At 42.0% G+C, this 11590-nt stretch overlaps 1 protein-coding gene across 1 annotated transcript; it reads right to left on the bottom strand.

The window, feature by feature from the left end:
* Positions 1-524: 524 nt before the first annotated feature.
* LOC115006245 (rho GTPase-activating protein 19-like) lies at positions 525-8318 on the bottom strand. The gene is given in 13 exon segments (XM_029428369.1): positions 525-1230; positions 1564-1665; positions 2188-2298; positions 2743-2850; positions 3002-3172; positions 3174-3200; positions 3878-3943; positions 4077-4163; positions 4570-4796; positions 5037-5246; positions 5570-5650; positions 6259-6533; positions 8211-8318. Coding segments are annotated over 13 exon segments (1566 nt in total). The 5' UTR covers positions 8255-8318; the 3' UTR covers positions 525-1173.
* Between the last annotated feature and the right edge of the window lie 3272 nt (positions 8319-11590).

Here is an 11590-nt window from a genome sequence, read left to right as displayed (position 1 = left end):
GTGCAGTTATCACTGCCATGTGCAATACTCACTTTATTTATATCACTTGGTACTTATATTATCTTTTATTCTATTTAATTATTGTGTTCTGCCTTTTTACTTCATGTGTTCTTCTGCTGTGACGAGATAAATGTCCCCGTTGTGGGACTAATAAAGGAGTTCTGATAAAACAGAAATGAATGAGACATTTGCAGAAGTTATGAGTTCAATAATTAGTACGGCCCTCGAAGGACCCTTACTGGTGATGAGAGCACAAGTGGGAAAGACCTCACATAGTCTTTGATGCCCAAAGCATTTAAAGGTATCCAGAACATTAATATAACAGCAAACAACGTCTCTCTCTCTCTCTCTCTCTCTCTCTCTCTCTCTGTCTCTCTCTCTGTCTCTCTCTCTCTCTCTCTCGCTCTCTCTCTCACTGTTCTCTCTGTCTCTACTTCTGTCTCTCTTTCTCTCCTCTCTCTCTCCTCTGTTCCCTCTCTGTTCCCTCTCTCTCTCTCGCTCTCTCTCTCTCTTCTCGCCATATCCCACTGTACAGCAGACGTACGCTCAGCTAGTGGTCACACGCTGATACAGTAGCTAACAAACACGTTTAAAGTGATAATGGCACAAACGGGTCAGAGCCAGCGAAGCCAAACCAAAGACAAGACACGGCTTACTGTTCCATTTGAAATATTCACATTAGAAAAAGGTCGAGCTAAGCAACAACCAGAGGTTTAGACAGTGTATTCAAAACAAAGCAGGAAGCGACGTCCTGAACGTTAATGCTTCGAAGTGAAAGTAAAACACGTTCCTTCAGCGTATAATGCAGACGTGTGGTGCTTTGAGGTCATTACGGAAAGTGATCGTCACTCAACACTGAACCATTATGTGGCATCACAGGAGCCGCTGCCCTTCATCTGGTCCCACATTCACACAGAATATTGGGACCATTTCAATTTCTGGAAGTAAAGAAAATAAATTAAAAAAGGACAGTGGAGGATTTCATTTAACGGCATGTATCAGTTTGTGGAACTCACGTCTTGAGTTCCTGGCTTTGGTTTGGCTGATCTGGCCAAGACTAAATGCTTTTGTATATTAGTCACAGTTCAAATAGACTTACTACGATGTAAACAATGATAAACGAGAGGAATAACAATATTAATACTGCCCATGTCCTGGCCGAGACGAGGTGTTTTACAGAGAGATCTCCTGAGCAGGAGAGAAACACATCCTGGTCACAGAGGGAGAGTGCTGCAGAGGGAGGGAGGAGGTGGAAGGAAGGGGAGAGGCACTCGTAAAACTTCAACATTCGTCCAAAATGTTGTGCGATAAGATCAAACATAAGAGAAAAGGTAACAACTAAGATTTTGCCAGTTGACATGAAGGTTTGTGAAGATTAATGAACTATAGAGGACACAACGCAGGTTTCTGTCCTGTACAAAGGTCACAGTGGTGTCATGATGAGAACATAAGAAGCATGTACTTGGACGTTTCACTAACAATAACTATTAGGTTTGAATGCTTCGAAATGTGTGAACAGTATTTGTGTAATGTTTTCTTCTTTGTTGGAAAACTGCGTCATACCTTAGAAACCTTCAGAGCTTTGTCCTTCTTGAAAGTAAAGTCTGGATGTTTTACTACCAGCCCTGCCTTCCCCAACACGTGACCATTTAACTGGCTGTTCACCTACACACACACACAGAGACACACACACACAGAGAGACACACACACAGAGAGACACACACACAGAGAGACACACACACACACACACAGACAGAGACACACACACAGAGAGACACACACACAGAGACAGAGAGACACACACACAGAGAGACACACACACACACAGACAGAGACACACACACAGAGAGACACACACACACAGAGACACACACACAGAGAACACACACACACAGAGACACACACACACAGAGACACAGAGACACAGAGACACAGAGAGACACACACACAGAGAGACACACACACACACACAGACAGAGACACACACACAGAGAGACACACATACACACACACACACACATTTTGTGGCAGATAAGAAAAGAGTAAATTATTATTGAAAACACCGAACACATACAACAAAGACTACAAAAGAGTGAAGTCACCACAGAGGAAAAAGTACAACACACATATGAAGTGTGTCAGATTTCGTCTACACAAGTGTGGTAAACTAAATAAACACTTCTTACCCCTTGCAGGACGACGTTCTCTTTACCAGCTTTTCTCGCAGCCTTTGTGGCGGTGTCGGGGGAGTGTCGGAGCCGCCTCTCTGCAGTCAGCTGCTCACCGCGAGCTTTACGCTGTTACAAGAACATCAGAGGGAGAAAAACAAGTTCTAAAAAAGAAATTGTTATTACAGTTAACTGAAAACCCAAAGGAAGCGACAGCATCAGGCAGATTGTGAGGTTAAACTGGTTAAACTGGTTAAACTGGCAAACGTTTGGTTTATGTTCAGAAGAATTTCAATCATTTATAACTTTCTATGAGACGTTTGAATAATGTGACTAAAGTATACTAATTGTTTGTGCACTAGTGGTTGCTGTTACAAACGTGGTCCCAACAGTATATATTGTGGTCACTCCGTCCACAAAGGTGCAACAGAAGCACAGACGTGGAGAGTCATTCATGATGCCATCAGTACGACCACTAAAGGCACTTTAGACTCTGGGACATTAACAGAATCAGAGTCGTGTTGTACTTGTATTGTTCTACTCGTCTTCTACGCTTGCCCTGGTGTTTAGTACCTTGATGAGGCCACCAAAGGAGCGGGAACGAGGATGTTTCTTGCTGGCTGCTGGGGGGACCTGGTGGAGCTCGTTAGTAGGCGTCCCTGAGGTTGTCTGTTTGACCAACTGCACATAGAAAACAAAACAACATTTATATTTCAGACATTAAACACACAAAATGACTTGTATTTAGGACGTTCAGCAGCAAGTGCAGTGTCTACATGTGTTTTCAGATGAGCCAGCTGAGCTCCAGGACAGTAAAAAGACTGAGGTGAACCTGTCGGACGAGTTTCTTCTTCTTGGCAGAGTCGGGCATGTTGTGGTGGACGTGTCTGAAGAGCTCCTTCAGAGCTTCTTCTGTGTATTGTTGAGCCGGTGATTGGTGCTGCTCCTGAGAGCTGAGGCCTCGAACAGCCGTCCTCTTCAGGGGCAACGCTAGTCCGCTGAGCAGCAGAGCTCAGCAGCTCCAGATCATCCTGAGTGAGGACAGGGCGAGTCAGATTGGCTGTGTGGAGTCTGCATTCTGATATTTGAACTCAACACCCACACAAATCCCCCCCTCCCATCGGTGCTCCTTCAGAATGTTAGCAGATTTCCTCTCCCTCCCACTGTCTTTGACATTATTCACATTATACATGCTTTCCCCCGCCCCGTCTCCTGGCTGGAACAGTGTTGTGTGTATGTTTCCCACTTACAGATGCAGGGCTGTGTATGCAAATCTGATTTTCTTTCAGAATGGACAGCTCGTGGACGAGATATTTGCTCAATTTGAAGTGTTTTGCATTAGAATCACTGTCTGCACCTTTAAATGGAAACTTCAAAAACGTGTGCAAAATGATGGTTTATGATTTGTTTTAAGAAACGCTACATTTGACTTTAATCACAATATTGTTTACAAACCTAGTGTCCCGTTTCATTCGCTGCCCCAAAATATCTCTCGCTCTCCTTTTTCTATACACATTTTTTAAAAGCCGTTTCTCCGTTAATAAATAAATTGACTTTTCAATTCATTAGTTTTGACATTTAATGTCTTTACAACATTCATCTTCTATAAAAGCTGCATTTGATTGTGAGAAGGAAAGGAAGGGAATTAATGAATGAAAAGCCACAAACTTCTCAGCATGTTGCTCTAACGTGAACGATGTCCACTAACCTTGGTCTGCAGAGTCTTGCTCCCAGTGAAGTGCATTCTGGCATATTCACGCAGGTAGACTGGAGCCTGAACAACACGCAGCAGACACGTCACTCATCCACAGGTTACCCATCAAGCCTGTCACATTAGGCTTCTCAGAGTATATAATAATAATAATAATAATAATAATAATAATAATAATAATAATAATAATAGTCACCCTGAAGAGTTTCTGAGAGTGCTTGATGAGGAAGGCCATGGTGTTGTTCAGTTTCTTCAGATTGTCTTTCAGGTCACCAGCGGTCATCTGGAGCAGAAGAGATCAGAAAAACTCTTAAAGTCGTTTAAAGCATTCAGAGATTTTTGGGAAAGAGAGGAACTCTCACTTTTTATCAACAGCTAGAAATAAATGATGTATTCCTCTGTGCTTTATAAAACAATGCGTATTGCTTTATTCATAATATATAGCAGCATCCTTGCCACAGCGTCTTTTTGGTACTACGACTGGGAACGACTAACATTTTCTAATTCTATAATAATAATAATAATAATAATAATAATAATAATAATAATGTAGTATTTGGTAGTTTCACACATTTTTCTTAAAGAAGGATAAATAATTGTGGAAAATGAACAAAACATTTATTTTTGTCATATTTGCGAAGCCCCTGCTCTTTGAACCCTAATCATGTAGTTATAAGTACAAATCTTACATGTCTGGGCCAGAGGACATGCGGCACAAACATGAGGGCCAGGTTGAAGGCAGACATCTTGTTCTTGTCCTGCTGCTTGGCAGTGTGGTAAAGAAGGTCCAGCAGCAGTTTGAGCAGAGATCGGTTGGCCTGAGGTAACAGCAGGAAGAGAAGCTGCAGGGCTTCTATTTGACGCTCCTTGTTGGGTATCGCAGTCTTGTTGCCATGTTCGTCAAACAGAGTCAGATCTAGAGGAGGGACAAGGGTGGAGGAAGTCATGAACAGAGATACTAACAACACTGCAAAAGTGTTGCCTTTTTCCTTTCTGTTAAGCAATTGTCCATGCGGCTGCTAAAGTGCGTAGTGAACATTGCTTGTTGTCTAAAAGTTTAACTAAAACATGACGGAATACTGTGCAGTATTTCTGCCTTTCAATGAGAACAGACAAAAGTATTACAAAATGAGAGTTTCTGCTCGTGTATTCATACCAGATATCTTAATGTGTGCGTGAAAGTGTCTGTGCGTGAGCAGGGGCTCGGGCAGCTCTCCCAGGAAAGTCTTGAGCAGCGTGGCCACATCGTTGGGGTGAAAGTCTCCAGACTCCAGGTCAACATCGACTCCGCTGTTGAGGAGCTCCTTCAGGGTCTGCTGCCGGACACTGTTCCCTGGCACCCGAAACAGACCTTCCACATGCAGATCTGAGTGCGTAAGAGCAAGACTAGTTTGTTTTATTCATTTGTGTACTTTTCTTAAATCTAGCCAATTAGGACAAACAGGAAAAGTGCCATCCACGCTAAAAAAGTAAAATGCTATCCACATTGATCAGTGGTAAAGGATTGCTGGCAGACAAAAGGCTTGTTCATTGTATAAAAGCAATCACTGGTGTATTATGTGGTAAACTCAAATCCTATTTTCACTAGATTTAGTTTTTCCTCTAAACACCACCAAGTAGTTGCCGATGCTTCTGGAAGTCACAGCAGTGAGGATGTAAAAACAAACTTTATTTATTGAGGTGACTCACTTTTGCTGAGGTACTCAATGAGCTGGTAGATCTGGGCAATGCACATCTCAGTCAGTGGGGTTCCAAACACAACGTCTTTATCTGGGAGCGTATAAAAGTATTTTAAGATTACTGAAAGATCTTCCATTTCTGCTACATGTGCCTGGCAATAGAACAGCGTCATCACAGGTTTAAAAGCAGATATTAACACCAAAGAACAAGTCAGATGGCATCTCATACACCCCCATTGAAGAACGTATTAGTAGTACAGGAGATCTGTGCAGTTCGTCAGAATACGGACGGTGAAATAGTTAGGATTGTAAAGAATATGGAAAACGACTTCAAAGCTCACACAGAGTGAAGATTATTGTACTTGTTTGCCACAGCAGTTGCAGTTTTTTACCAGTAGATGTTACAACAAAAACAACAGACAAACAATTACTCGTTTACAACTGGAGATCTGTTGAGGCTTTTTATGTGAAATGCTATCTCGTATGTTCTCATACAGCTCATAAGTAAACTCACTGGCACTTCTACCACACAGTCAGCTGTTCACTGGAACGATCGGATTGATTCCATACGTTTACCTGATCATACGTGTTGTCTAGAGCATAACTAATGGACATGTCATGGCGTACTCTTTCGCAGTATAAATTCACAATGGGTATTGCAAGTGGTAACTTTTAAATGTCATATAGTTGACCTCTGACCTTTGCGTTTGAGGAAGTTGAAAGAGCGAAAGAAGCCTCCATTTCCACCTGTTGGGGTCTTAGGGCTCTCCTCACCAAGCAGCTGTGCAAACTCTGTCCCAGGAAGATCAATAAGGCGAGTGATGTTACTAAGCACCAGCTCCAGGAAAACATCAGGGTTCTCGTGGCGGAGTTTCTCCACAAAAAAGTCTGGGTTGAAAATGACTGGTGGTCGGCCAGCACGAGAGCCACCAGGTGATTTCTCATGATTGATCACCATACTGCACACTGTACCGCTGAGGGGGAGACACAGGGAGATTAGTATCTCAATCTCGTAGTATGGGAGAGGACATCACACACACAAGTAATGATTAAGTAAAAAACACAATAGGCTACTTAGTCTTAAAAGTTGACATCTGCTGCTCGATGGATCCAGAAGCCAGAGCCTTCAGCTATCAAGCTCCTCTCCAGTGGAACCAGCTTCCAGTTTGTGTTCGGGAGGCAGACACACTCTCCACATTTAAGAGTAGGCTAAAGACTTTCCTTTTTGATAAAGCTTATAGTTAGGGCTGGCTCAGGTTTGCCCTGGATCAGCCCCTAGTTATGCTGCTATAGGCTTAGACTGCCGGGGGACACCTCCCTGCTCTCTCCTCCCCTCCCTCTCTTCTTCTCCCTCTCTATCTGTATGCATTTATGTAAATGTATGTTACTAACTCACCATCCGGGGTATCATCCCCGGAGTGTCTGTCTCTCATGTGGCAGGTTGCCACTGATAAAGTTTACGTCAGGATCATGAATCGTGACAGCGCCTGCTGACCTGGTCCTGCTGGACACCGGGAAGCCTTATTGACATTTTCCTGGATTCATCCAAACTTTCTCTTTCTTTTTTTTTCCAACACAACATAATTTCTGTCAAATGTTGTATTTGTACTATGTTGTTTATCCTGTACACACGACATCTATTGCACGTCTGTCCGTCCTGGGAGAGGGATCCCTCCTCAGTTGCTCTCCCTGAGGTTTCTTCCATTTTTTCCCCCTTTAATTTTGGGGTTTCTTTTAGGAAGTTTTTCCTTGTGCGATGTGAGGGTCTAAGGACAGAGGGTGTCGTATCCTGTACAGTCTGTAAAGCACACTGAGACAAATGTATAATTTGTGATATTGGGCTATACAAATAAATTTGATTTGATTTGATTTGATTTGATTGATTTGTTAATGCTTCAACAACTAGAGGACCTTAATACTTAGGGAAGGTTGTTGTATGTGGCTGCTTTAAGGCACTTAACCCTGAGTTGCTCCAGGGACTGTCCCTGTAGTTAGTTCCCTGTAAGTCTCTCTGGATAAGAGACAGCTGTTTTCACAGGCTGCAGTACTCCTCTTAACAACCATAATGTGTACAGTCCCAATCTATGTAGCCAATTAAGACAACACTATTACTCTCTACGACTTCACGTTACCACAAAGATGAAACTACACCTGACAAGTTCAGCATCATGTGTCATGTTCACGCGGGTACACAGGTTGTGAAGAAACATGGGAGCACCACTAACCTAACGTAAGCTTAATTAACCTAGCTTACCTACATGTTATTGAGCTAATGTGTAACGTTAGCTTGCCAACACATCAGCTAACGTTAACACTGCTAGCGTTAGCTAATGCAAGCTGAGAATTCCCACTAACGTAATGTAACTTATTTCCGAAATAAACATCTAAATTGCCGTGACAGATGTCTGGCCACCAAGTGGTAGCTGACCGACATAACCTACAGCTTTGTTAGGCTAACGTTAAGCAGCTAACGTTAGCTAGCATCGTTAAATGACTTCGCTCGAGCTGACGGCTAACAGCCCTTGTCAATCAGTTTCACTACCGTAACATATGTTTACCAGTTCTGAAGTTCAGCTTTAGCCTTGAATAAAACTAACTCTGCGTCAATGTTAAAACTATTAAAGTTTTAATGTCAAGTAATTCATTCTTACCTTTTATTTTGTGTGTTTTTATCGACATCCTTGCCCGCAGCCATGCTCAGTTTGAATCCTCCGCTGTTATTCTGTAGGCCCCGCCCACCTCGTCACCTATTGGTTGTTTGTCGGACGTCGGCGTGACATGCTGGGTCTGATTTGTATTTCCATCACTGTGATTGGTTGGTTTGAATTCAGAAGCTTTGTCCAGAGGAAAACAACATCTAGCTTATTGTCTAAACTTGCAATTATACCTACAACAATAACGCTCAACAACACTACATGCAAAATCACATTTCATTACAGTATTTCATTTCCTAAAATCCCCTCCGGATTAATAAAGTATCTATCTATCTATTTCAAATTGTATTTCTATATATCACACACATATCTAAATGTCCTTTATCATGTTGTCTCCTTTTATTGGGAACAATGGAATACAAAGTAGTACAAAGCAGTGGCACAAGTACAATGCAGAGAAAGGCAGTGATGGAAAGTAAATAAGTGCATTGTTTTTGTACAATTCTGAAGTACTTGTACTTCATTGAGTAATTCAATTTAATAGCACGTTCTACTTCTACTCCACTACTTTTCAAAGGGACATATTGTACTTTTTACTCCACCACCTTTATTTGATGACTTTACTTATGAGTTACTTTGCAGATTCATCCATCCATCGTCTACCGCTTATCCGGGGTCGGGTTGCGGGGGCAGCAGCTCCAGTAAGGAACCCCAATCTTCCCTTCTCCGGGCCACATCCTCCAGCTCCGACTGGGGGATCCTGAGGCGTTCCCAGGCCAGTGAGGAGATATAATCTCTCCACCGAGTCCTGGGTCTTCCCCAGGGCCTCCTCCCAGCTGGACGTGCCTGGAACACCTCCCTAGGGAGGCGCCCAGGTGGTATCCATACTAGATGCCCGAACCACCTCAACTGGCTCCTTTCAACGTAAAGGAGCAGCAGCTCTACTCCGAGTCTCTCACGGATGGCTGAGCTTCTCACCCTATCGGTAAGGGAGACGCCACCCGTCTGAGAAAACCCATTTCGGCCGCTTGTACCCGTGATCTCGTTCTTTCGGTCATGACCCAGCCTTCATGACCATAGCGGTTTTTCCCAGGAGTGGTAGGCCCACAGGATGGATCGATGGGAGGCACCACGTAGCTCCTTCGGGCTGTGCCCGACCGGGCTCCGTGGCAAACCCGGCCACCAGGCGCTTGCTGTCGGGCCCTCCCTCTGGGCCTGGCTCCAGACGGGGGCCCCAGGCTTCCTCCGGGCAGGGATCTCTCCTTTCCTTTCCCTTTTTTCATGAAGTCGTTTTGAACCATTCTTAGTCCGGCCCCTTGCCTGAGAAAGATTTGCCTTGGGAGACCCTACCAGGAGCACTAGGCTCCAGACAACACAGCTCTAAGGTTCATAGGGACACACAAACCTCTCCACCACGGTAAGGTGATGGTTCCCAGAGAGGAACTTTGCAGATTAAGATTTTAAAAACCTATAATGAGTATATGAAATACAATGTATTGTTGTGCAGTAAATCAGACCACCCATGAGTATAACCATGAATAACATTTTTTCATCATAAGATTCATCCCGGTCTTACAAAATAACAAAGAAAAATGTTCACATAACAAAACATATTAGTCTTATTCAGTAGATTTTGGATTAATAACCCAATTAATGATAGTGTGTGAGTGCAGTTGAGGGGCCAAAAGTTTTTCAGCTTCATGTTGGTCAGTTGTATTTTTTTATGTGATTGATATATTTCTGATATTATATTGATATAAGTTACTGTATATTTAAATTATGTATATTTAACCTGCTTTCAAGGGTTTTAAAAAGAACCTTCACTGTGCAGCTTGATATTTGTGCAGAGTTTGGCACTAGCTCACATTTTCACTTTTTATACAGATGGTTCTGTCTTAATATTTGATACCCTTTTATCTGTTAATCTACCCAATACAGTACCTCTAATCGGCATTTATAGTGTTATACATTTTCACAAGGTGTACCCGAACTAGTAAATACTTTTCACCAAATTGTATTTCAAGGCCTTTGTGGTCCCAAGAGGATGAATCCTACTGACCTTTCCTCTAGTCAACATTTTAATTTGTCCAATACTTTCATTTATTACCAAAATATTCCTTACAAGAAAATTGCTCTCTCACTGTCACTTTCATAAACTATATGTTAGGAAGATAATGCATTGCATTTTAATGCATGTTAAACAACAGTAGGCCTTCAGGATCATTTCCTCATTTAATTTGAGGGATTCAGAATCATCCACCTGTTCATGCTTGTTTATAACGTAAAGGGGAAGGATGCTTATATTTAACACAGCTGTACCAGTTACAGAAGAAACTTCAAACACCACATCCTCCTTTTTTATATAGAAAAGATTTTTTTGGTGACTTATTTCTCGTGTGTGTGATCGACCTGCTGATTCGACATGAGGAGCAGCGATGAGTTTCACTGCAGCAGCGAGTGGATTTGTTGTCTTCCTTCTCTCTGTACAAGGTACTGTTAATCTACATTCATGTTGTAAGGCAGTTAGCACACTTAGGAAACACAGAGATACAGAGGAAGGTGAGGATTTAAAATAAATAAAAGATTTGATGCGATGTGGTTTTTAACACCAGCAGCATCTCTGTACAGTTGAATCTTTATAAACTTAAGTATTGTGGATCATTAAAGAATGTGAAGCTGTGTGTGTTGATGGAAGTAATGTCTGTAAATAGCTACATTAACAACAAAAAAATACTTTAAATAATTTGTTAAATAAAATTCATCGCTCTGTGTCGTCCAAACTCAACTTCAGCCAGTGTTTCTATGCATTACAGCACATTTAGAGACGGTTAGCGCTACGATAGCAGGGTTAATAAAGGAAATGCAATGTGAAAAAACATCAGTCTGAAAATTCTCTTTTTAGATATAGTCGGTATATTAATTTTTTCAGAGGAAGCTAACAATGAGTTTAGGGGAGTGTTAAAGTAATCTTATTTTATAGATGCAATGCCAGAAGCTGCACATTTCTTGGTTTGAGAAAAACAAAATGACATTTCTGTGATTAAGTTCACTAAATTTAGATTATGATTAATCTGAATTGTGTGTGTTTGTCTCGACTTTTGAAAGCCATCACCAGCAAAGGCTTGAAAAGATTCAGATTACATTTACCTCACTCCTCAATGCAGCTGTAACTTTAACTTCCACCTTTAAAACAGACATGTGCATCAACAAAGTTAAAGTTTACTGTTTCAATATGTTGTTGCATTCACTGAACCTCCATATTTATGTCAATGACTTCCCCCCTTCATACCCCCGTACTTCTAGACACACTTGCTTGGACAATGGACATCTTCGAACTAAACCTGCATTTTGATCTCAACTACACATCTGTAAAGTTT

The sequence above is a fragment of the Cottoperca gobio genome, unplaced genomic scaffold, assembly GCF_900634415.1.
Source record: "Cottoperca gobio unplaced genomic scaffold, fCotGob3.1 fCotGob3_70arrow_ctg1, whole genome shotgun sequence".
Classification (NCBI taxonomy): Eukaryota; Metazoa; Chordata; class Actinopteri; order Perciformes; family Bovichtidae; genus Cottoperca; species Cottoperca gobio.
Note: the sequence above shows the minus strand (reverse complement) of the source record. Positions and strands in the feature narration are given on the sequence as shown.